General features: G+C 61.0%; 1 protein-coding gene across 3 annotated transcripts in view; it reads right to left on the bottom strand.

Annotated features, from left to right (window-relative positions):
* The window catches only part of ALPK3 (alpha kinase 3), a 35,791-nt gene extending 11,606 nt beyond the window's left edge, over positions 1-24,185 (bottom strand). Inside the window, exons 1-5 of one of the 3 annotated variants that reach the window (XM_045824780.1) lie at positions 23,951-24,185; positions 20,300-20,338; positions 16,913-17,034; positions 6,659-6,776; positions 4,845-6,072 (exon numbers count right to left, since the gene is read on the bottom strand). In XM_045824780.1, the coding sequence (XP_045680736.1) occupies positions 4,845-6,072; positions 6,659-6,776; positions 16,913-17,034; positions 20,300-20,338; positions 23,951-24,093 (1,650 nt within the window). In that variant the 5' untranslated portion in view covers positions 24,094-24,185. Of the gene's footprint in view, positions 1-4,844; positions 6,073-6,658; positions 6,777-8,474; positions 8,676-16,912; positions 17,035-20,299; positions 20,339-23,950 lie in introns of those variants that run through there. The other 2 variants (XM_045824782.1, XM_045824783.1) reach the window with 2 other exon arrangements.
* Between the last annotated feature and the right edge of the window lie 1,484 nt (positions 24,186-25,669).

Below are 25,669 nucleotides of genomic sequence, written 5' to 3'. Positions count from 1 at the left end.
AACAATGACTTTTAAAAACACGTAATTCAGATATATTTGCACTAATCAGGGGATTGAAAGTCCTTCACTGGACATGGAACCTCGAACGAGTGGTGCGGGCAGCAAAAACAGACGAGCCTGGGGCACAGCGGGAACACCGAGGGGAGGTCCAACCGACCGAAGAATTTTAATGAAAACGTTTCTCCAACATCTCTTACAACCAGTGAGATAGGAACAGACAAAAAGGCCTTGGAGCCAACAAACAGCAATTAGTGATCCACTAGAACCCTCCTTTGATTTCTGATATTCTAGCATTAGGAAATATTAACATGGACGTGAAACCCACACATTGACAAGGAAACTCGGCCTTTGCACAGAAGGCGCCCGAAGGCAGGGCGTGTGGCCACAGCCGCCCTCCCCCCACCACCCGGCCGACCCACCCCCGAGTGCTGCCGCGCCCTCATCCGCAGCATCCCAGCCTCCGCGGCCTCTCCGTCCGCACTGCCAGCAACCTAATCCGCGCGGCCGGCGATCCTTTCTTGCCGGGACGACTGCAAAGCCTCCTAATTGGTACCCAGGGCTCAACTCGTCACCTCTGCTAAACGCATATCCTGGCTGCAGCCCAAGCGATCCTTCCGCAACACAAATCCGAGGCCGACACTCCCCTGCGCAACGACCTCCGGGTGGCTTACCCTCACGGGCCGGACGATGCCTGAAGGAGCAGGGCGTTTCAGAACACCCTCTGCGGCCGGCAGCGGACACGGGCGTGGACGCAGCCTCTGAGCACAGCAGTTTGGCCTCGTCCGAAACAGTGAGACCAAAACACTTCTGCTCTCTGACCAACAACTGCTCCCCAGGCGCCTATCCTACGGATACGCTTTCACAGGCAGGTGGGCTCATGCACACGGGTGTTTGCTGCAGCGTGGTTTGCAATAGCAGAAGACTAGAAGTTACCTAGATCCTGTCAACACAGGACTGATCCAATAAATTATGATACAGCCCTATTCCAAATAAATAAAACAAACATACAAATAAAAAAGCAAGGTGCAAAATAGAAAGTATCATGTGCCACTTTTGTGCAGAAAATACACGAAAACATAACATTTGTAAATGCGCAGAAAATAGCTCCGGAAAGATGCCCGAGATGCCAGTTATGGAAACTGGCTTCAGGAAGAGGAACTGGGTGATGGGTGAGGGAAGGGGGAAGATTTAATGCTCTCTAATATCTCTGATACTTTCTGAGATTTATGCCACATGCACATGACACCTGCTCAGTGAAACCCAAGTAAACGGGGAAGTAAGGAGGTGAGCCCTTCCACAACCACCGAGGCCTGTCCTTCTGCAGGGCCCCGGGCCTGTCTCCCCAGGCTCGCCCCTCGGGCCCCCCACCCAACCCTCACTCACCGCACCACCCACCGTGCTGTTCTACGACCACTTTGCGTTTTCCCTGCTGGACATTCCCACCTCCTCCCGACCACCGGGAGGGCTGCCCCGCTTCGCCGAAGACCTCACCCCCGTGCCTTTCCTTCCGTGAAGACCCCTGAGTTCACTCCTCCACCCCCCGAAACGTCAGGGGCTTCCCACCCCATGCGCCCGTAGGGAAGGCACCCCATCCTGCCACCACACCTCATGCCGGGTGGCGGCTGTCTGTCCCACAGTCACGTGCAGCCCGCGGGCCCGGGCCCGGGCCCGGCCCAGGGTGGGAGCCGGCGCTCAGCACTGCGTGCCGTGTGACTGGGCGCCTCCCGCGCACCTACAACCGCTGACTCCCTGGCGTGCGTGCGTGCGTGCGTGTGCTCGCGCGCCTGCGCCTGAACTGTGTGGTGTGTGGAGACGGGAGCGGGATGTCACGTGTTCCTTGGAGATCAGGTGGCGTGGGCCTGGGGACCCGGCTGGCGCTCTGGGAGCTCCTTCGGTCCGGCACCTCGCCACCCGTCCGTCTCCCCGTGGGCTCTCGGAGGTCGAGGACCTGGCCTGCGGCGCCGTCGCGCCTTCCCTGCACACCCACATCAGTCCCAGACTGACTTGAAGGTCAGACGAAGCAACTCGAACAAGCAACGTTATTTTAAAATGTGGGTTGGTACTTAACCTTAGAACAGGGAAGGAAAGCATAGAGGCTATGGAGGAAATGATTAAAATGCGCATACTGCGGCCACATAAAACCATTCACAACGAAGTGTTTCAGATAAATTTTAGGAACCATGAGAAAATGCTCATGAACTAATGAGAGGTGGAGAAAACAGGGTATACAACTGAATCAGAATAACAGTACAAATTTAAAAACTAATAAAATTACATATGCAAAAAGACTGCTAAGCAGACCAAGACATGTCTCCTGTATGTTGGAATCACAGGTGAGTTTTTATTTTTTCCTTTGAATTTTTAGGGCTTTACCCCATATTTTCTCTTACGGCCACATGTTTCTTTCATAATCCAAAACCAAGGTACTTTTAAAAAAGGTTTGGGAACATAAGCACAACTATGCTCACTGCAGCCATTATTTATAATGTCCAAAATACGGAAGCATTAGTAGATGAGTGGACAAAACTCTGAGACGGTTACACAGTGGAGTACTACCGGGCCGTGAAGAAGGAAGGAAGTTCTACCCCTTGCAGCAGCATGGGTGAGCCTGGAGAGCACTGCGCAGTGCAGTAAGCCAGCCAGAGAAAGATAAAAACCACGGGATTTCACTCTCACGTGGAACTGAATGAACAACCCGAACCAACGAGCACGCTACAGGATCACAGAAGGCGAGCGGGCGGGCGGACCGCCTGGGGGGGCGGGGGCGGGGAACGGGGAGAGGGACAGGGAGGGAGCAGAAAGGAAACAGGACTCGTGGGCACGGACAACAGTGTAGTGACTGCGGGAGGGAGAGGGTTATAAGAGGGATAAATGGTAATGGAATTAAAACTTTTTAATAGCATTTTTTAAATTTTAGAAAATGATTTGTTACTACGAGAATATGAGAACCAGTCATATTCAGCCACCAAAAAGCTACAGCTTCAAAACATACACAGATGTGAAATACATTTTTTCACACGTGCACTTCCCATTTATTTAAGTGTAAGAAAACTGCTTAAAACCCACACGCCCTTTTCCAGGACCAGCAGAGCCACTGCAGGCCGCCTCTCCCGGGCCGGCGTGGCCAGAGCCCTCTCTCCCCTCTGACAGGCGAGGGGACCTGCCAGCACGCTGCTGGGGTGCAGCGCGCCCCTGCGGGAGGAGAAGCCAGATGCACGCCCGCACCTGGCCACTCCAGACAGGAGCTCCCCGGGGCCCGTGAGAGCCACCTCCACAGCGGGGCCCTGCTGCCCAGCCTGCAGGCTGCCGGGGCCACCAGAGCCCACGCTCGCAGCTGAAGTCTCGAGACCCAGCGTGAGGGTGGTGAGCAGACCCGAGGCTCTGGCCGGAGGGTCGCCCCGCTCGAAAGCCCTACGAACGCCTGTCCACGCAGACTGACCTCAGCACCCACGGAAACAAAACCGTCCCCCGCCCATTCGCCCCGGAAACTGCTCTCCCCCTCCTTCCCCAGGGAAGGCCCCCCCTGGGAAAGGCGGCCCCTCGCTGTTGTCCACGAAGCACCCCCATCCCTTCGCCCTCCACGGGCGCTGGAGCAGGCCGTCCCGCACGTGAGTCCTGCACGTGAGTCCTGAGAAGCCCTCTGTCCTCTGCCCGACCCCCGTGAAGCACGGCTCTCAGGGGCCCCTCCCGGGTCCTGGGGCCCAGGCTCCCGCTCCCGCCAAGAAACAGTCTCCCCGTAGTTCCCGCCAAAATGTGGTCTCCACTCAGGGCCGCCAGACTTAGCAAAGAGAAACCCAGGACACCTGGGTTCGTCTGCATCTCAGACAAACCACCAGTCACTTCTCAGCATCAGGATCAGCACGTCCCCTCCCCCTTACCCACCCACCTCCACTCTTGAAACACGTCATTCCTGCCCTTCATAGAAGATGCTGCTGTCTTCTGTCTGCCCCCCCCTCCGCCCGGAAAACAGTCTCCCCGAACCCCTGGGAAACGCCACCTGCCCTCTGCCCCCCGAGCCACGGAACGGCGACCCGACGCGACAAACCCCTTCCCTTCGGCCCACCTGCCCCGGCCACCCTCATCAGACGCCGTCGGGCCGTCAGGCACCAGCCTCCTTCTTCGAGGAGGGGAGGCTCCCAACCCTCCCCTCACGAAGCGTCACCTTCTCCCTGCCGGCCAGCTGACCCCCAGCAACGCTGACACCCCTGTTGGGAGGCACAACTGCGCGCCTGCGCCGCTCCTTCGGCCGCCCACAGGCACCGGGCCTGCGCCCGGGGCACGCCACTTCTCCCCAGGGCTCTGGGAAGCAGCGTGCACTGTCCCTCTGACCGACGATGGGCCCACGGCCCCACGGTGTCCGGGAGAGCCCGACTTGCCCACAGGCACCCTGGCTCCCAGCTCTCGGTAAGAACCCCGTGCAGCCAGAAGGTCCCGGGCGTCCGACAGGCTTCAAGTCTTCTAATGGGCGTCCGGCCCGGCCGAGGCCCTCGGCGCACTGCGGCGCGGCTGCCTCCGGACAGCTCCCGGCACACCCTCCACCGGCTCCCCCGCCCCAGGCGACTTCATCCCCCTCCGCCCCCTCTGGGGCACGGGCCCTTGGCTGTGAGCTCCCACGCTGTCAGAGGAGAGGGTCACAGGGAGACCGCACTGCCCATGCGCCTGGCACCGGGAGACCGGCCGGGCGAGGGCCAGGCCCGTGGCCCCTGCTCCAGGCTGGCACTCCGTCCCGCCGCGCCCCTGCTATAAATACCCCAGGGCTCACTGGCCGCTGAGCTGCTACAGCAAGAGTTTCCGTGAAGTCAGCTCCCCAGAGCGACCCCCGGGTACCCGGCACCCACACTTACCTCTCCTGGGGTCCCGAGGCCTGCCTGCCCGCGCAAGGGGCTGTCCCGCGTGCTGTGTTTCCGCCGGGAGGGGGGTGTAGGCACCTGGGCAGAGGCCTGAGGTGGAGCCTTTCCTAAGCCCTGGGCTCCGGGTCCCGGAGCTGGACCCAGGGGAGGGTCAGGCTTGCCGCTGGCGGCAGGCTCCCCTTTGGGCTTCGGAGGGGCAAACCTCTTCCAGTTGAAAAGCCTGCCCGGCTGCGGGGCTGCGGGCGCATGCTGGCCGGGGGCGGCAGGCCCCCCCTCACCTCCGGCTTCACCGGGCGCCTCCCCTGAGGGTGTCTCCCCAGGGGCCCTGCCGCCCTGTGCGTGGTGCCCGTCCCCCGCCTGAGGCCCGGTTGCGCAGGTGCTCTCCAAATACATGTCCTTCAGGGAGAAGCGCACTTCCTGGCCGGGGCCCGGGCCCGGGCCGAGGGCCGGGGCCGTCTGGGGCTGGGCTGGGGAGCCCACGGCGGACGCCGGCTCCCTGGCACCGTCCGCTCCTGAAGGACCGGGCGCCCGGTCTCCGGGCCAGGTCTGGGTCCGCGCCGCACCCGCCGGCCCCGCTGTCCCGCGGGGGTCGGGCTTGTCTGAAGTGGGGACGCGGTTCTCGGAGCGGTGGCCCCGAGCTGCCTGCTCCAGCGCTGGCGCCAGCAGGCCGGGCTTCGGCTCCTCGGCCTTCTTCTTCTTCTTGGCCCCAGACTCCTTCTGGGGGGCTCTCTGAGGCCCCAGCGCCATGGCCTCGCAGAGGTAGGTCAGCAGGCCGTGACCCCCGTCCTCCCCATTCTCAGGGGCAGCCTCCCCATTGGTGGTCACCTCTCCGGGGGCAAAACTGTCCATCAGGCCCAGCCCTGGGTGCTGACCAGGCTCCGTGTCCCTCTCCTGCCAAGCCGCCGAGGTCCTGTCCTCAGCCTCCCTGGTGGGGGCCGAGGGGACCGGCCCCCCGGCCCCGCTCAGCCGCCGCTTTCGCTGGAAACGGTCGGGGCTGAGCTTGCGCAGGGTGTCCGCCTCTCCCGGCCCCTCCTTCCCGTGCTTCCAGCTCTGCTCGATCTCGCGCATCTTGGCCGCAGCCTTGCACTTCAGCTTGGCGAACCAGCGCTGGTGGATCTTGTACTCGGTCATGGTGCCCACCTCCAGGACCCCCGAGCAGGACACGATGCCCTTGGTGTTCCGGGCAGAGGCCTGGTAGATGGCCGCGTCTTCTTCTTGACACCTGGAGGCAGGAGCGCTCGCTGCCAACCCTGCCCCTCCTCCCCGCGGCCAGCGCCGGTCAGAACCCAGCGAGCTGCCCCAGTCTGGACAAGCCCCGCCCCGAGGGCCACACCCCGCTCAGACAGGACCGTGCCCCACACTCTCCACTACACTTGGGGAAACTGAGGCCAGCAAGGGGGTGGGAGCTGGCCAAGATCTCGCTGTTCCCGGGGGGTTAGACTTGGGCACGGGAGAGCTCCCTTCAGAAGCAGGTGACCCACACAGCCCCTTGCGAAGGATGACACAGAAGCTTTTCTCGGCAACTAACCTCACAGAAAACGTCACTGTGGGTCTGGCCATCCTGTGGCCGCACTCGGCTCTCTGGCTGTCACAGATTCCCCCACCCTGGCCTCAGGGGGTTCCAGGCACGGGCAGGCGGACACGGCCCACTGCCAGGCGGTTGGACTCAGCAGCAGAACCCCACCCTCCACCCCTAGGGTCTGCCTGGGCCCCTTCATGCAGGGACTCCACTTCCGAGGGCAGGCCTGGGCCACAGAGCCCGGGGGGGGGGGGGGGGCTGGTGGAGCAGAGCAGCCCCGCCCCCTTACCTGTAGAGCTGCAGGGTGTGGCGGTTGCCCTGGTGCGTGATCTCGTATTTGGGCAGGCCGCAGTAGCGGTCCAGCTCCGTGTCGTCCTTGTACCAGGTCACCTCTGGCTCGGGGTACCCTGAGGAGGAAGCAGGAGACCGGGTTGCGGGACGACTGGTTCTCAAGCGCGGAGGGCACAGGAGGCCGGGGCTCCCTGACAACCGCCGGAGCAGACTGGCCCAGCCCGCCGGCCCCAGGAGGCCAGGGCTGTGGAGCGGCTCGACGAGAGCCGCTCCTTCTCAGCAGCCGGGAGGCCAACATGGGGGAGAAACCTCCTGGCTTCCCGGTAGGAAGAGAAGCCAGAAGTTTCTAGAAAGCCTTGGCTGGTAGCAGTAAGCTCCCTTTCTTCAGCGGCCTGTTCTATATCCTCAACTGTACTGATGGCTCTGTCCGCGGGGGTGTCCCCCAAAACCGACGCAGAGCCCTCCTCCTTGCACTCGTGGAACCTGAGCACAGCCAAAACGCCCACCTGCCCGTTCCCCGCTGTGAGGCTGACTGGAGGGTCCTCCCAGGCCCTCCCCTCGGGGACTCCCGGCACGACCCACGAGGAGAGATTCCAAGTTTCCAAGTGTTACAGTCACGCGGTCCCTGCCTCCCCGGCCACAAAACTGGCCCAGCGACAGACGCCCAGTCCACTAGTCCACATCATTGACCCCGGGCTTGGGGGTCAGGGCGTGGAGACAGTCCACCCTGGTGTGTGGAAACGCAACTCTGGAGGGCGCAACCGTGTTCTGCCACACGGACCGGGAAGCAGACAAAGCTGGTCTGCGGGAAGATGGGAAGATGGAGTCGGCGTTCAGGACAGAAGACGAGCTCACAGCCAGAGACGGCCCCAGCGTCCCTCCGAACCCCGGCCCCGCTCCTCGCCCGGCCCAGCCGTCCGCACTGTCAGCTCCATGAGAAACCCGTCAGCCTCGCCGATGAATTCAGCCAACGCCCACCGGTCTGCAGCTCGCGCCAGGAACCCGAGACTCCGGACGTGCCCCCTCGGTCACACACGCTCAGCACGGCGTGCTGCCTGCCGGGCGGGAAGCTCCACGGGCGGGTGGGTCTCCTCTCTCAGCCCAGCTACTGCTCAGCAGAGCAGGTAAGACGGCCCCCGCCCGAGGGAGGGGCACCCCTGCCCCACTGTCTGCGGACAACCTGCCCCGACGCCTCCCTGAAGCCCCCGCCCCTGGGCCGCACCCCCGTCTCTTCGTCTCTTCGGACGCCTCTCCAGCAGCCACCCCGGGCCCTGCCCTGCATCGGCCAGCGTCTCCCCTGCGGCACCGCCGCCGCCCGCACACAGGCCCGCTGCACCGGCCCTTCTTTAGAGAGACGCCATTCCACCCCAGTCCCCTTCCAGCGCCCGCACCCCTTTCTCTGCTCTCTCTCTCGCAGCAGCAGCTCAGAAAGACTGGCCTGCACTCCTCTGTCTTAGTTCCTCTCCTCCAAGCAGGCTTTTGCGCCCACCGCTGCCCCCAAACTGCGCCTGTCCAGGGCGCCCGTGCCTCCAACGGTGCCGAGTCACCGCTGATCCTTAGGTCTGACCCTCCCGCTCCATCGCCCTGACCCCCTCCCTGGCCCTTCCTGAGACCTGCTTCTCACTTGCTCCCAGACACCACTCCTTGGGAGGCTCTTCCGGCTTCACTGGCCAATGTTCCTAATCTCTCTCATCCTCACCACCTCGGCCCAAGGACGGGTGATGCCCCAGGGCTCCGGCCTTGGAACCACCTCCCTTCCCTCCTCCGCACAGCCGAGGGCACCCAGTCCCACCCTGGGGCCTCCATGCACCTACATGCTCGCGACTCCTGTGCTCACACCTGCAGTCCGCCTGCTCCCCGGACACCCGCTCCCTGGGTCTGACTGCGGCCTGGACGTCCGCTCGGAGCTGACAGGGACTGCAGCTAACTCAGCCCGACCAGCTCCTTGTTCCCCCGCCAGGCCAGCCCTCACACGGCTCCATGAACGGCAACGCCATCCTTCTGCTCCAGCACGGGCCCAAACCACGGAGGTGACCCTTTGTCCCTTCCTTTTCTCACGTCCACCCCACCGGACGACCCCGAGGGCCCTCCCTGCGGAGCAGATCCAGGACGGGTCACTTCTTGCCACTGCCACCGCCAGTCTGGCCTACGCCCACAGCTCACGCGGGTCTGCCTTTCCGCAAACCCCTCCTCCCCGACTCGCTGCTCCCGTCCTGGCCTGGCTCCAGCCCGTCCTCAGCGCGGCAGCCAGGCGGAGGCTGTTCAAACAGAGCTGGCCGGGGGCTCCTCTGCTCACAGCACCTCCACAGCTCCCATTTCCTTACGGCCTCCTGGTCCGGGGGCCCCATCAGCGCGCTGGCCTCGCCTCCTGCCGCCCTCTGCCGCGCTCGCGGCACCCCGGCCACGCGGCCCTGCGGGCTCGGCCCTCACCCGCCACATGAGCATCACGCTGCCGCTCCCTGGCTGTCCTCGCACCACCTCCTCAGAGCCACCTCCCCCCTCCCTGCACTTCTTAATCCTCGCACCGTGTTTACCCTCACAGAGCGCACGGCCACCCGACACGCTATCCTCTGTGAGCCTGCCGTGTGTGCCCACCCTCGCCAGCTGCCCGCGGAGATGCCAGCGGCATGACTCACCGCGCTCCTCACTGCTGTGCCGTCAGCCCCCAGAACACCGCCTGGTGCGGAATCACGCTCACTGAGTATTTATAGGTGAATGAATGAAGCAACCCCCCGCGTGCTCAGGGTGCGGGCGAGGCAGCACGCACCCCTGGCTGCGGGTCAGGAAGGGCTTCGCGGCAGGAGTGCCTTCTGAGCTGGCCTTGAGGGGGGGCCAGAGAGCGGGGGGTCAGCGCCTGCACTGCCCCTTCGCAGCACCATAGGGGACCACGGCCCCGTCCGCCTCCCCCCGGCGTGAGTCCTCTGTGGGCAGGAACTGTGCCTTCCTCGCGGCTCCACCCGCCCCCGAGGCCGTGCCTGGCACACACGCAGCGGTGCCTCGGTGAGACCTGCCGGGCGGGCGAGCGCGCGAGGCAGGAAGGGAAGGTGCGCGCGAGCAAAGCAGAGGTGACGGGCGGGTGTGCCCGAGGAAGGACGCAGCGGCGGTGTGTGGCAGCGGAGGACGAAGGGCACCGGGGTTGGGGGGGGCCGTGTGCAGAAGCTGGGAGCAAGAGAGTCAAGGCCGCAGCTGGGACAGCCAGGGACAAGCTCTGGGCAGCCCTGACTGTAAAGCAAACCCCATGTTTCCATCGCGAGCTAAAGCCCTGGTTACATCATTGCGTGTGCGGCCAGGGCCGGCACAGGTGTCCTCACCATCCCGTGGGATGATCTCATCCCCGCGCCGCCCGCTCAGAGCCTCCCTGCCCCATGACCCGCCCAGCAGGGCCGCAGCCTCCGGGGCATCCGCGTCTAGCCAGGCTGGGGCGAGGGGGCAGGGGTGGGGAAAGAAGAGGTCACTGAATGAACCCCAAAGCCTCAAGGCCAGGGCCTCAGCCCCCAGGCCACGCACGGGCACTTCTTCACAAAGCCGGGCCAACCTAACAGCTTAGGGCTCTGTGGCAGCAGTGGGTTTTGGAAACAGTGTTATCTGGGGAGGAACACGGCCCTGCCCCAGGATAATAGGACCGCACGCTGAAACAATGAAAGCGGGAGAGGCCCCTCACTCCCTGCTGCGCACATGTGCTCGCCCCAGTGTGTGCCCACAGGCAGGCGTGCACACGCACATACTTGGCCCTGGACAGGGGAGCCCACCTAGGCACTGGTGGCTGTGGCCTCTGCTTCTCAGCCAGCGGGCCTGTGGCTGGAACCCGACCTGGAGAGGCTCGGACTCAAGAAAAGAATCACGACGAATGGGCACCTGGAGTCTTCAAAGGGCTTTCGAGCACGGAAGCTCCTCCGGCCCTCGCGACAGTGCTGGGAAAACAACTGCCAGCACGCGCTGAAGACTCACCGTGTGACACACGCCAAGCTGCACACTCCCACGCAGCGTCCCATCTGACGCTCACGAAAACCCCGAGAGGAGTGCCACCAGCAACCCCCAGTGTGAGGGGAGGAGACCGAAGCCCAGGAAACGAAGCCCCCTCGCCCCCCGACCCCCCGACCCCGAGTCCTCCAGCGGCGCGGAGGAGAGCCGGAACTCAAACCCCTCTTCCGTGGGGCAGGCGGGGCAGCGCTTCGTCCCCATTTCACGCGAAAGGAAGGGGAGGCTCCGAGGAACTGAAGAACGCACCCAGGGTCCCACAGCCAGCCCAGGCTCCCACAGCCCAGGCCCCCTCTCCCCATTTCTGACGCCCTTTCCGCTGGGGTTCCGGGACCCGCGCGTGGGGTTCCGCACCAGGCAGTCATCAGTCAGATTTCAGGTCTCTAAAGAGCTTCCTCAGGAAGGTGGTTCTGTCTAAAGGCTCAGTCCCCTACCCGCCTGGCCTGTTTCTGGTACTTCTGCCTCCTCCTGCCCCAATATATGTGTGTACACACACACACACTCACTCACACACACTCACGCCCCAACGCAGAGCCCACGACAGAGCTGAGGAGGGCGAGGGGAGGGGGCCTCCATGCTGAGCAGCGGCGGGCAGCCTCGAGGAGCCCCTGGAGGAGACAGGAGCCACAAGGCCAGCCAAGGTCCACTGTCCCCCACGTGTCCACTCTGGGACGAAGAACCTCAGGGTCACACCCTTCCTCTCTGAGCCCCAAGGGGACCCCTCACAGCTCAGCCGGCACGGAGCCGGCAGGGGACCAGCACAGATACCTCGCCCTCGCCCGGGCTGGGCTCTGACCCTCCAGGAAGGCATCACCACCCGCTCCTGGCAGGGTGCTGGTGGGGTGGCTGACTCATCTCGGCCCCGTTTAAGAAATGCTGCTGCCAGGGTGGGAGGCAGAGGCCAGTGTGGCTGCTGTCTCCATGGAGACGGGCCAGCACTGCCCTGCCAGTCTCGCCCGAGCCCAGTCTCGCCCGAGCCCAGTCTCAGCCGCCCATCCATCCACCACCCACCTTTCCAGTCTGTGGAGAGCCAATTACCTTTTTCTATTTTTGATTTTTTAAATTTGTTACTGAATTTATCAGGGTGCCACTGGTTGATCAGGTCACACGAGCTCTGGGTGCGCAGCTCTGTGACGCACCATCTGCGTGCCGCGCGGTGTGCCCACCGCCCCGAGCGCAGTCCCCTTCCGCCGCTGCTCATCGCCGCCGCAGCCTCCCCTGCGTGCCCCGTGGGGGGCCGCTCTCTCACCTGGTTTCGTGCGCTCTCCGCTCGTCCCGCATCCCCCTTCCCAGCCTCCCCTCTCCTAGCCAGTCTACATTTTCCCTTTTCTCCTGGCTACTGGGAAATGGCTTGTTTACAGTGTGCCGCGGTGGCCACAGACAACTCTGTCCTGGTCTGCTGCATAGAGCTCGGTTGGCCTGAGGGTTTGCGTGTGTGTGTGGAGGTGAGGAAGGGGAGAGGGAGCTAGGCACAGCACTGGGCAAGGGTGCGGAGGTCGGAGATCGCTGGGGCCCCAGCGGTCCGAGGGCCCAGCCCGTGACAGTGCCGCAGATCTCAGCAGGGGAGGGGCTCCCAAGTAGAAGCCCTGGCCCTGGCTGGTCGCATGGACACGGGTATCATGGCAACTGGGGGGAGGAGAGTTTGCTCCTTTGGGTTGGGGCCTGAAACGGAAACACTTGCTGCCGTGATGACATCAGGTATGCGATGAAACACCCCAAGACTCTGGAAGTCAGACTCACGTCAGGCTCTCCGTGTGCCTCTCGGAGTCCACGGCTACAAAGGGCAGAGGACACGGGGGGAGGGAGAGCCGTCCCCGAGCCTGCACCTCTCGAGGGGCCCGAGGCCCCCACAGCAGGTGCCGTTGCCAAGGCACCGAGGCTGCAGCGGGAACGGACGGGCGGCGTGGAAAGTGGGCGAGATCCGGGCTTGTTCACAGCACGGCCATGTGGCGAACGTGGACCGAGTGCCTCCCCTGTGCCGGCGCCCGAGAGGCGCGATGTGTCGGGTGTGAGCTCTGACCTCGCAGTCAGTCTTGGTGGGGAGAGAGAGACGTGCAAACACGCTGTGCCACGGGGGAGTGAGCAAGAGCTCACCGTGCACACACCGAAGACGATCCCCGGAGGACGCGGCCTCTGAGCTGGGCCCTGCAAGATGAGGAGGGATCCGCCAGGCCACGGAGGAGTGGGCCTCTCGGCAGAAAGGCCCAACAAGGAGACCCTGTACTTTCCCTCTCCCCCCCAAACCACCCAGACCATGCCAACGAGACTCTTCCTCAGACATAAAGGCACAAGTGAGGGGAGAACCGGCGAGGAGAGCGACGGGCGACAACAGCGGGAGAGCGCAGAAACTCCCCAGCAGACCCAAGGCAGCTGGACCCTGCGCCAGCAGGGGGGAGCTGAGGGCCCCGCTCCGCACACCAGAAAACCCCCAAAGGGTGTAAGGACTGCCCACGACGGGCACCCGGGACTGGGGGAAAAGGAGGAGGAAAAATGTAAAAAGGTGCTTGAAAAACCACCAGACCTCTGGGTCCCCTCACCCACTTGGCACCACTGGGTGACGGCTCCTTCCCCGCTGCAGCCAAAGCTGAGGTTTATAACCAGAAAGATAAAACTCTGCCCTGAGGGTAAGCCAGCTGAGGGCACGCCTACTCCGCAGAAGAGAGGAAAATGTAATAACCATATGTAGACAGTGAGAGTTTCATGCAGAACGCCCACTCAACCTTTAATCTGTGTGTTTCCCATAAAGCATTCACCCCCCGGAAAAGATGCTGGGGGACCGTCCCCTAGGGGATTGTGGGGTCCGAGACGAAGGGAGTGCAGAAACACTGGCAGTCCCCCACGGCGCCCACCCAAGCCGCCCTGCGGGGAAGACCCCAGAGGTCAGGCCCTTCCGACCTGCTTAGAACTTCCCATCAGCTTTTTAGTCATCGTTTGTCCATCACTTCCTAGCTGTCTGAGGAAAGCTTGTAAATAGAAGATTATGGACCAAAAATAAGTAGAAAAAGTCAACGATAAAAAATGCAAGTTACACAGGGAGACAGAAACTTTTTAGAAAATTATCATTACTAGTCTCAGACAGTAAGCAGAAGATGTCACACTTGTGGAAAGAATAGGACCTCACTAGAGCTCTCAGAAGCTGAGGATGAGAAGCCCTGAAAGACAGCAGTGAGGAGACGCCCCAGGGAGTAGAGCAGAAGGACAAACAGATGAAAGGGACAGAAGGATCGGAAAATGAGACAGTCAGTCCTCGGGAGCAGGTGCCCACACTGGGGGGGTTCCAGAGAGGGCAGAGAAGACGGGGGAAGAACCAACGTCAAAATAATCTCCGATGTCCCAGAACCGAAGGCATTCAGTTTCCAGACGGGAAGTGCCCAGGCACGCCCCAGGGCGCAGAGAGACGCATATCAAGATACACCGTTATGAAACAGCAGGGCTTTCTTACAAGCTACTGGGGTGGGGGGGGGGGGGGGATGGTCTCATGCAAAGAAGTTGGAACCAAACTGTTTGGAGCTCCTACTGCTCCAAACAGTGACACGAGGAGCAAGAAGGCAATGGAACAATCTCTTCGAAATTCTGAGGGAAAATTAGTACCAACTTCAACTTCCATACCCAGCCAAACTGCCACGCGTGAACCAGAGAAAACAAGACTTTCAGACCCGAGCTCTCTAGCACCTCCTTCCCACATACCCTCCTAGGAAATTACCGGCATGAAAATGTAAGTCAAGGAGGAGAGAAATGTGGAATACGAAACACAGGAAACTGATTCCGGGGAAGAAATGAAGGGCATCTACCAGATGACGGGGAAGGGGGATCCTAGGACGCCCACCGCCCACCGGACACAGAGCAGCGAGTCCCGCCGGGGCGGAACAGCTTGGGAGGGATGGGCCGAGAGCCGGGCATCACGAGGCCTCTGGCCGCCGTGCCGCCCCCGGGCCCTGCCGGCACTCCTGCAGGACGCTGTTCGGGGCGGCGGTGCAGCAGACCTGGACGAAGGAAGGCTGAGGCCCAGGAGGACAGCGGTGGTCGGGCCTCAGCGCAGACGGAAGACTGGAAATCTGCGAGAGGAACGTCTCCAAGGAGGCAACTGACAGAGAGCCAGTGCAGTGACCCAGCAGAAGACGGTACTAGAAAGCCACTAGAGGGTATAAGAAAAATCAGCAACAGACACCAAGAACTAATTAAATGAAAAACTAGTTAGTACCAAATTAGTTAGTACTTTCTAATAGAGTATTAACTTAAGGAAAAACAGAAGAAATACAATCATAGGATACTACAATGTCAGTTATGAATAATGTTGTGCAGGTATAACAAGGTACACAGCAAATACTGATTTGAGCAAAAATTATAATTATATTGAGGAAATAAACATGGATAGCAGAGAAAATTATGGTAGAGAATTAATTCTTCATCTACCATAAAAAGAAGACTAGATAACATCTAAACTTGAAGACCCAAAAGTCAGCAGTATTGCCCTGACCAGTGTGGCCCAGTTAGTTAGAGCGTTGTCCCATACGTTGAAAAGTCACAGGTTCGATTCCTGGTCAGGACATATACCTAGGTTGCAGGTTCGATCCCTGGTCAGAGAGTGTATAGGAGGCAATTGATTGATGTTTCTCTCTCACATCAATGTCTGTCTGTCTCTTCCTCTCCCTAAAAATCAATGGACACATCCTCAGGTGAGGGTGTAAGAAGAAGAAGTTGGCAGCAGTCACATATTGCTCAGTGTTGCAGAGATGTATGCACACCAGAAGCCTCAGCTAAAAGCTGAAAACAGCTGCTTCTAGGAAGGAGTGAAGTGCTCTATTTTGATATATGCTTTTTAGTATAATTTGGAGTGTTAAATGATATGCATGTGTTAGTTTTATTTTGGTAAAATAAAATTTAATTTTCTTTAAAAAGAAGGATTAAGGGCTCTCCACGTGGGGAAAATAGCACACGTGAAAGCACGGAGCTGTAGTGCAGCCACACCCATCCGCCAGTGCCGCGGGAAGGCAGGAGACGCGGGTGTGTGCAGGCGGCACCTGAGGCTGCAGAGCAAAAGCCGTCTCTCCTCCTCCCAGCTTTGTGGGAACTGTTCCAGCTCCCTTCTCTGTGAAACCCAACAGATAACAGCACTTCAGGGGGTTGTGTAAAACTTCAGTGATGATGGAACCACATGAACACTGCAAAACGTGTTATGCTGCACAAAGGTAAGGGATGCAGGCACCTCTCTGTGTCTCCTGGAAGGGACGGTGCTCTCACTGGAGCTCAGAGGGTCCTAGGTTACGGGCGAGAACCACCCAGGGGAACCCAGTCCCGGGGAAGTGGTTTAGCTGGCTGGAGCAGACAAGTCCCCCAGAATCAGGGCGTGCCACGGCTGGAAACTACCAATGCCCTTGATACAAAATATGCACTTGTGGAGGGAACCTTGACCCGGAGCCCTTGAACTGCTGGCTACACAGCTGGCAGGGGCAGGCTGGGCCCTGACGTGGGCCCTGCACGGCCTGACGTGGGTCAGGGTGGTGCAGTGGGAGAGTCTGCGGGGAGGCCTGGGGGAGGGGCAACGCCCGGCTCCTGCTTTCCAACCCTCCACCCACCCCTTCCAAGCAGCACCGCTCTGCCTCCTCATCCACCGACCCGCTGCTTCCAACCCTACCACGGAGCTCCATGAAACACAAACGACACTGGCTTATTTTCTGACACTCACATGGTACTTATTGGGTGCCAGGTACGTTCCAAATGCTGTGCAGGTGACGCGCAGTCAGTCTCACAATAAACCTACAAACTTCATGCTCCGATCATCCCCACCTGACAGACGAGGCGCTGAGAGGTTATTTAACTTACTCCGTACCACACAGCGGAAAAGGGAACGGGCCGGCACTCCAGGCCAGGCGGTCTGTCTCCAGGGCCTGCCGTCAGAATCACCGTCCATCACCGTCTCCAGGCCTGAGACTCCCAAGCCTCAAACCACTCAACTCGTAAAACAGGGAGGTTTGGGGAGAGGGCTTCAAAGACGCCTTTCAACTGAACAGCTCCCTCTCCCGGAACTCAGAGTCGGGCGTGCGCGCGCGTGCCTTGGGGCCAGGGGCCCTAGCTGGAGGCAGGCTGGGTCTCCGAGAGGGGCAGGGTGGGGCGGCTCCAGCACGGGAGGCCAAGGGAGCGCAGCCCACGCAGGGAGACGAGCCGGACAGGAAATGGACCGGGGTGGGCACGCACAGCCCATCCCCTCCGTGCCCCGTCTCCACAGTGCCCTCGGGCCCGCTCTGTGGACAGAACGGAGAGGCGGCCGAGTTACCTGTGATGATGCAGGTAAACCTGACGTCGCTGTTCTCGGACACGGCCTGGGACTTGAGCGTGGTCTCGAACAGCGGCTGCGTCTCCTCTGTCAGCTGAGCGATGATGGAGCAGAAGGTGCTCCTAGGAAAGGCAAAGGACTACTCAGAGCAGCCTCCCCCAGTTCACCGGAGCCCGGTGTGTCCCAGGCAGCTTCAGCCTTACCGTGTCCATCCGCCATCCGGGCCATGGCCAGCACCTGGTCAAGTCTTTCTTCAAGGAAGCCCAGGCCTCTCGGCCAGGTGTCGGCAGCCAAGGCGCCGAGGCGCTGAGTGGAACCCGGACCCAGGCCCACCACAGCAGGAAGGCTGCTGACCACCGGCCAGACCGCTGAGTGCGCCGGACGCCGGCCTGGCGCCCCGGCGCCCCAACCCCATCCTTGTTAGGGGCCTTGCTTCACCCCCCACCTTCTACCAGGGAAGCTCGCCCATGGGGAGACCCAGCCTCAGGGAGGGAGACCCCCTCAGAGCAGAGCCGCCACTTGGGCCAAAGAGGGGAACCCGGTCAATCCTGGAGGACACATAGGTCCCAGGCGCTCAGGAGACTATCCTGAGCTCGGGCTCGGGAACAACAAAGACCCTGCACTGGTGAGCACAGACCCGTAGCAGACAAAGAATAAGCCAGTCCACGCCAGGGGCCTAGACCCCAGTTCCTAGGGGCACTGGAAAAGAGGGGCTCACATGAACTCTGACCCTAGACAGGGCTCTGGACCCGCTGCGGGCAGCCAGCCACGGCCCCCGCTCTGCTCCCGGAGACCACACGTTCAAGGGGACACGTGGCTGGCAGCTCCAGGCCCAGCCAGCAGGACTGCCAAGCTGCAAACAGGACTTGCAGTTCCCTGTGACAGTCCCTCTCCCAGAATTCAGAGGTATTTGCCGTCACACGGAGTCCAGCACAGACGCATCAACACTGCCCAGCATTCACAGTCCGCTCCTTCTTGGGCAGGGGAAGCAGACCACCACACCAAACCTCTGCGTGGGCCAGCAGAGACTCAGGCGTCCCCAGGCATGAAGCGTGACCACACAGCCAGGGTGCTCGGTGCACAAGCCGTGCCCAGCCCTCCCCCTCCAAATCCACATGCCCTATCGTGAGCAGCGGGGGCAACTGCGACGAGAAAGACAAGTCACCCAAAGCTGCCCTTCTCTGTGCCTCGGAGCAGGGGGTGGTCACCCCCCAGGCAGTGGGTGTCTCCCCACGACCTCCTCCCCAGGAGAGGGCAGACAGAGCGTCTGTGGGACAGCAGACAGGCGCTGCAGCTCTACCCCTTCCAGGTCCATCTGTCGCTGCCGTGCACGCCGTTGCGGACTGGAGTCTGAGGGGACGGGCTGCGTCCCAGGGGGAGCGCCTGGACCGCCGAGGGAGCAGCCCTGGCCTCTGAGCAGGGACGCCGATGTCTGGGCCCTACGGGAGGGTGGAGACGACCTAGACAGGGCGCTCTGGCCTTCCCTGTGACCGGGCGCTTGAGTGAGGGTGCAGTCAGACTTCCAGGACGCTCCCCGAGACACCCGCACCTACAACGCACCTGTCCGTACATGTCCTTTCCCTTCCCTCCAATCCGCCCAGAAACGGAGGGGCCTTCGGGACCTGGGCGGCCCACCCCCGACACCCCGGAAACATGGCCGCCCCTCGCTGCTCTCACGAACAGCGACCGCTGACTTCGGGGAACCCTAAGTCCCAACCCACCGCTCCCAGAAGAGACGGCCGTGCCAAAAGCAATCCCACTTCCGTGATTCTGCAACTGATTCAAGACATTCCTAATGATGTCCTCCGTGCTTAGCTCGAATCCCACCTTCCTCACGAACACGAGCCTGGATCTAATATCCAGCTTGGGCTCTCAGGGGCTAAGCTGCGTGGGCAAGTCTAAGAAAATAACTTCAACTTCTGGGTGAGCGAGAAGACACGGAACCAAGTTCCGCGGTGACCTGCAGAGACGAGTGCTCGTGCGGGACACTCAGCAGGGACCGGTCCGGTCTCACCGCCTGTTTTGGACGGGAAAGATGCTTCTCACAGCACGCCCTACGCTGTATTAGAAAAGAGCGTTCACACTGGGAAAACACAGTAACTGAGAGCTGGGCCTGAATGAGAGCCCTCCGGGAGGAGTGGGCCTGGGGTGCATGTCCGGGGACAGTAACTGCTCGCACTGTCGTGTTCCGCTGAATGTCACGTGCTTCCTGTCCCCACCCTCCAAACCGTGGGGACGTGGGACGGAGTAGGTGTGCTGCTTGCTTCCAGTCCCCGCGAAAGCCAGGAAGCCCACACATCTGGAGACGGTCTGTCCCCACCCCACACCTCCAAGTCCTCCCAGCTCGGTGACCTCACGCGGCTGTCACAGCCCAGTCACGTGTTCGCCCGAGAACACCAGGATCCTCGCTTCCCATGGTGTTCACAGGAAGCCAGCCCTGGCCTTGGGTGGGTTGTTTTGCCTTGCTGTAAAGGAACTTCCAAGACCACCTTTCAGCACGGACCAGGTGCCACCGTGACCTAGCTGCAATAGCCTTTCTCCCATCCAGAACCAGGCTCCTCACTCCTCCCCCATCAAAGGAAACCTGCGTGGTAGGTGCTCCTCACCTCCGAAGACATCATTAGCTATGGAAGCCAGTTAGCTACTTAGACATCGTTCTCTGTGTAAAGAAACTGCAGCCGACTCTCCCCAAATCTGCCAGTCTGAAAGGAGCACCAAACAGGGAATGCTCCAACTTTGACTGTAATGGTTCAGCCAGCAGTTTAGAGAGAGGCCCCCGGCTCGGGAGGCAAGAGGACAGCCACTCCCCGGGCAAACCTCGTCTGTGGCCTGCTCGGGCCCTGCTGTGGCTCTGCAGTGGGTTCGGAGAACAAGCTAACGCAGGAAGACACTAACGCGGTGTCCCCGGACCTCCCGGAGGCCGCAGGCTGCAGGGGTGGAGAGGAGTCACAGGAAAGGGAATTCAGAGTGAGAGGTGGTAGGAGGACATAAAGGACTGAAGAAAAATAATGTACGGCCATAGTCCTGGTCAGAAGGTGGGCAATAAGGTGTCAAACCCAGATACGTGGTTACAAAAACCATGAAAACCCAGTTCTGGTCCCACAGCGCCTGTCCCCGGGGCACAGAGACACAGCGCAGGTGCCGCAGGACCCTCGCCCGTTTCTGGGCCTCTGCGCCCCTTTCAAACGGTCCATGCAAGCATCAAGCGTGGCCCCTGTGAGACCCATGCTCCTGTGAGTGCCTCTCACACCCTGTCACCCGCCCCCCAGTCCTCCCCTCCCCCCATGCAGCCTGGTTAGTGCACAAGCAGTCAGTCACCCACAGGCCCCTCAGCGTCCACACCCGAGAAAAAAGCAGTCAGAGAAATGTAATGCAATATGCATTTACCTTCCAGAGCTGGGGTGAGACAACCGGCTGCTCGATAAGCTAAGCAAAAACAGCAAACGGAATCATTAGGCCAAACAAGCGAGGAGGAGGCGGCGGCGGAATCAACAACCGTCTGCGGAGCATTGACCGGCCATCATCTGGGGCCCAGAGGCCTTTCTATTAAAAGGGCCCAGCTGTCCCGGCCAGCCTGCTCCGGTTAGCAAGTGGCCTCCCCGCGGCACACCAGTCTGTCCGAAACCAAGAGCTCGTTAAACGCAGCAGAGTCCAGGGAAACAGTTAGGCAGAAAGGGCTGCACTTTGGGAAAGATGTGTCCCAGGCAGTTCAGTCACTGCCCCCAAGAGGGGGGCTCAGAGCTGCCCGGCACAGCTCCTGAGCCTGCGGCACACCAGCCGGCAGGCGGCCCCTGCTTCAGCTCTCAGCTTTCGGGGGAAGAGAGCCCCCATCCCTGGAAATCCTCTAAGAAGCTGGGAAGGAGACAGGTGGCTCGGAGAATGCCCATTAATGTGTTAAAGTTCAGTTAAAGAGGCCACACAAGGCACACCAGCTGGGACGGTGGAGAAGAGGGAGAGAAGACCAAGCGGCTAACTCAGCAGGAGCCAGGAGGCACCCAGCTCGGGCAGGCCAGCACAAGGCCTGTTGTGCCTCGAGCCCTGGACATCCCTTCTGCCCTGGGGCAGCTGAGAGTGGACACTAGCTAGGGGCTGTGCAGGCGAGAGGGCCCACCTAGGGCTACCCCTTAGAGAAGACCCAGCCCGCTTGGTATGAGCCAACTTTTTACCTCTTCCCCCGCCTTCCTAATGCAAATACCTCCAGCGGAGTCCAGGGCCACCACTTCCCACAGCTCCCTGGGAGATGGCAGGGGCACCCCATCCACATCACCGTCCAGGGCCACCACTTCCCAGAGCTCTCCGGGAGACGGCAGGGCCGCCCCATGCACATCGCTCCTTGCCGCTGTGCCCACCACGGGACTAGCTGCCGTTCACTGTCAGCAGCCCAGCCTGCTCAATGGCACTCACGGCCTACATCTCTAACCTCGAGGAAGCTCCACTGAGAGCCTACCTCTTCAAAATTAAAAAACTAAATTCATCCTCTAGCCCCAAACATGGCTTCTGCTCCAGTGGCTACGTGGACACCACCAGCACTCACCCCAACTCCGAAGCTCTGAACCCGCCATTCTGGACCCCCCTCTCTCCTCCGACCCCCAGGTTCAGCTGATGAGCACTATTTGGCCCTTCTCTCTCCCCTTCTCTCCACTCCGGCTATTGTGTTCTCATCCAGGCCCTTACAGCTCCATGTCTGATGACCATCTCAAACCCGTTCTCCTTCACCCCTCATATCACACCCCTCCTCTGAAAAAAAAAAAAATGCTACAGCCCCCCACCACATATCATACTGAGTTTCTACTCCATGATCAGGCACGTCAGGCCCCCGATCTGTCCACGCTCCCACTAGAACCACGGTTCCCTGCTTCCCAACATTCAACAGTAACCAGGCGTGTCCCTAACTGACGTGACACATCCATTGCTGGCCTCTGAGCCCTCACGTTTGTCCTCCCTGCTTGGAGAGCCCTCTCTCTTCCCTTCTGCTCAACTAAATCCCGACCACCCAGCCTTCAAATCCAGCTCTTTTTGTAGCCTCTACAGCCCCTAGCACAGTGCTAGGCACATGGTGGGTATTCAACAACTGTTTCGTGGAAGGAAGGAAGAGACAGAAAGAGAGAAGACAAGTGAGGGGAGGAAGGGAAGTGCATCTTTCAAACAGGAAGGGTCCTGCCCCGCCCCCAGAAGGAACTGCTGCTCCAAAAAAGAAAAAAGCAAGAATGCAGCTGCCTTTGCTCGGAGCTTTAACCATCCTCCTGAGGCAGCCTGGGAGGAAGCTCCCCTGGTTCCAAGGCACTGGCCAACTCCATCCTTTCCTGACCATGAACTTCCTTTGCCTTTCTCCTCAGAATCGAGAGATTTCTCCTTTGTTGGGTCTGGATTTCTTCCCTGGGAAGTAGAGGGAGAGAATCAGCTAATTCAGAGAGGAAAACGACGGGTTGGCAGCTTCCACCTGCGAGTGAGTGTGCAAGGCACTGGACCCGGGCCAAGACTCCTGCTCGGCCAGGCCGCTGGAGAGCGAACGGTGTCCAGCCCCCAGTCGTTCTCCTGACAGCCCGGGTCCCTGGCCCTCCCCGTTCGGCCGGTTTCAAAGCCACTAGCCCCGCGCGCGCCCTCCCTCCCTCCGCTGCTGCTGTCTCCAGGAAAGGCCCTGCTTCCCTCTCCTGCGTGTTCCACCGCTACGGACGAAGGCCAGACACGGGAGGCAGAACTCAGATAAGTCCCCGTGATAAATGTGAGACAAGTGTGAGGTTCCCCCTACAAGGCAGTCGGCTCCACCACGGGCTGGGTGGAATAAACGACCAAATTTTGCTTCATTTTTTTTCATAGAGCCGGAGGTTGGGAGCCAGGGGCCTTGTCCAGTCTGACTCAGTCATTAACACAAGCCCTCAGTCCTGCCCCAGACATGTGACACCATTTGACGAGTTTTATGCAGAAACAGGTTCCGGTTACATTTGAACTTTTCCGACTCCAAGGTCAACAGAACTCAGCCAATTCACGAGGAAGTGCCTGGGACTTTTCCTAAATGTCCTTGATGCCTATTTTTGTGCTGTTTCAGGAACTGAGGACAAGAGGTGTCCAGACAGCTTCTCCAAGTGGCTGTTTTCTGCTCTGCGACAAGCCAAGTCCTGGGGCTGTGACACTATCCCAGTAGCCAGCCGTCACAGTTTCCTTCGGAAAATATGCTGGGGAGCTGGAGGGAAAACCAGCTGCCCAGAGGGGTCAGGAAGTGCCCGTCTCCGTGGCAATGCACGTGTCCCTGTGTGTCTGCCTCTCTACTGTCTGCGCGTCTCTATATTTGGGATAGCCCAGGTCCTAAAACAAAGCACCCACGCCTCCGTCCCTCTTGGAAGAGGAAGGAGTAGAGGGCACATCAGTTCAGCCCCTCCCTTGGCAGCCCGCTCCCCCAAACTGGGCAGGGCGATTGGCTCCCCGGGAGCCACACACTGGGAATCTTTGGACAGGGCCAACCAGCACCCCATCCCACCCTGTCTCCCCTTCCCCCCACCAGCCCCCACAAAGATCCCAGGAAGACCGGAGTCCTGGGCCCAGAGGAAGAACCTCCCTGGAATCGGTTTAGTTCCTCCCCGTGACCCCTGCCCCAGCTGGGAGCCCCCACTCCGGGCGCTCCCCCATGTCCCACTCCCCCGCTCCCCCAGCTGGTGTAGCTCTCCCCTCCCTTCCAGCCCGGAGGAATTTCAGGCGCTCAGGCTTCCTTATCGCTCCCTGTGGCATCCGAGGCCCGGGAGGAGCCGGCACAGGCGGGCGAGGGGCCCTGGAGCCGGGGCGCGGCAGGGGAGATAAGGAACCCTTCGGGCCCCTCTGAAATCGCCCCAAGGAGGCCCTTTCTCCTCTTGGGCAACCTCGAGTAGCGCGAGGCCTGAGGCCCACAGGCCGTGAGGGGCCGTGAGGGACGTGAGAGGACGGGAAGGCCAAGGCGGGCCTCCTCAGGCCGAGACCCCACCCCACCCCACCCCACCCCACCCCACCCAAGGCCTTGCTGCGGCCTGGGTCCTCCCGCCCCCGCCGTCCCCCCCGGGTGCGACTCACCTGGTCTCCGGCCGCACGCTGAGCAGGTAGCTGCGGCTGGTGGGGCTGGGGGTCCACACGGGCCCGTCGTCCTCGTGGTAGCTCCGGGCCCCGGCCCGTCCCCCCGCGCCCCAGGCTCCGCTGGCGACCCTCCGTGAGCCCATGCTGCCGCCCAGCCCGCCGCCGCCCGGCCCTGGCCCCGCGCGCGCCCTCCTGCCCGCGCGCCGGTCGCCGCTCCCGCCCGCGGCTGACTCGCGCCCCTATTTATAGCCCCGGGCCGGCTGTCACCTGCTGCTGTCCCTCCCCCGCTGGCCTGCGGGCCGCCGCTGCGGCCTCTGAGACGCCGGGGGGCGCCCGGCCGCCCGCCGCCCGCGGGGGCGCCCGCAGCAACGCTCGACGTGCCCGACGTGCGTGCGTGCGCACGGCGTGCACGCGCGGGGCCGCCCGACGTCGACGTCGGGGCAGGGGCGCAGACGGCCCCGGGAGCCGGGGGCGCCGCCCCGGGGTCCCGGCGCTGTTCGCCTTCCTGCCCTGCTCCGGGGCCACTTGGCAGACGTGGAGGCCGAGGCTGTGGGCCCGAGCGACGCGGGAGCTGCCCAGGTCCCCCGGAGCTGCGTGGAGGGTGCGAGGTGAAGCTCTGCGAGACCGGAAGCCGGGGAGAGCCAGGAGGGACGGGACGCGGCTCGCAGTGCCTGCGGCCCGCTGCCAGGCGGCAGCCCCCGCTGACCCTCGACTAGCCGGGGGCTGTGGGTCCGGCGCTTGGACAAAACCTGCACGCCTGTGGGTGACTTCAGTCGCCTGGGAGTCCGCAGGTCCTCTGGGTATGTGTCTTCCCTCCATTATCTAGCACAGACAGGGGCTTTTGCAAACGCTTCTGGAAGAACTGAACCTCCCTCTCCCCCGATTCAGCCTCCATTTCCCAGCACCCGAGGGGAAAGGAGGCCGAGTCCTAAAGCCCAGAAAAACCATCGTTCACTAGTTTCGGAGACAAGGGGCCAAGCGCTGTCTCTCCACAACTTTCTAGCCCTTTCCTAACCCTCACCTTCCCAGTCCCCCCACCTGACCTGTCCTCTTCTTGTCCCCGTTTAAAAATCTTGTTCAACGCCCTCCCCAGAACCAGTCTAGGGTAGAAATAAGAAGTCTTCTTCTTAAGCAAAGAGCTTCCTACAAGGCAGAACCCACTGTCCTCAGGACCCAAAACGATTCAGCCCTGTCTCTCTATGTACGAGTCTTAGGGCAAAACTCCAAGCAAATGGGTCGAAAGACTAGAAAACCCCAAAGGAAAGTAGAAAGTGTATGCAGTGGGCTCCGGGCTGTCCCTGAAAGGGGAGGCCTAGAAACAGAGGAGCTGGCCCGTTTAGTGGGAGCCAGATCGAAGCGAAGAGCAGCTTAATCCTTCTCTTCAAACATCAAAGGCAAAATCAACGACCCCCCCATTTTCAGAGAAAAGAGAGCAAAGGCTATGGGATTAAGTTTTAGATCTAGTAGCTTTTCGACTCTGTTGTGTAGACACAATACACGCCCAACACATAATGAGATGGTGCTGCCGACGGCCTGTCACTCGGGCAGCTCTCTAGGATGGGGGTGCCTTTCCCAGTTAGAATGGACTGAAATGGCTTCATCGTGTCCTTTCGTTCCATTTTCTATGCAACCCATTCCACATTTGTTGATTTGTTAGCGTCCATGCACTAAAAACTAAACTTGCAAATGATAAGTGTTTTGAAAAACAGAGCCTCGTGA

The sequence above is a fragment of the Phyllostomus hastatus genome, unplaced genomic scaffold (genome assembly GCF_019186645.2).
Source record: "Phyllostomus hastatus isolate PE091 unplaced genomic scaffold, TTU_PhHast_1.1 phas_scaffold_555, whole genome shotgun sequence".
Lineage (NCBI taxonomy): Eukaryota > Metazoa > Chordata > Mammalia > Chiroptera > Phyllostomidae > Phyllostomus > Phyllostomus hastatus.
Note: the sequence above shows the minus strand (reverse complement) of the source record. Positions and strands in the feature narration are given on the sequence as shown.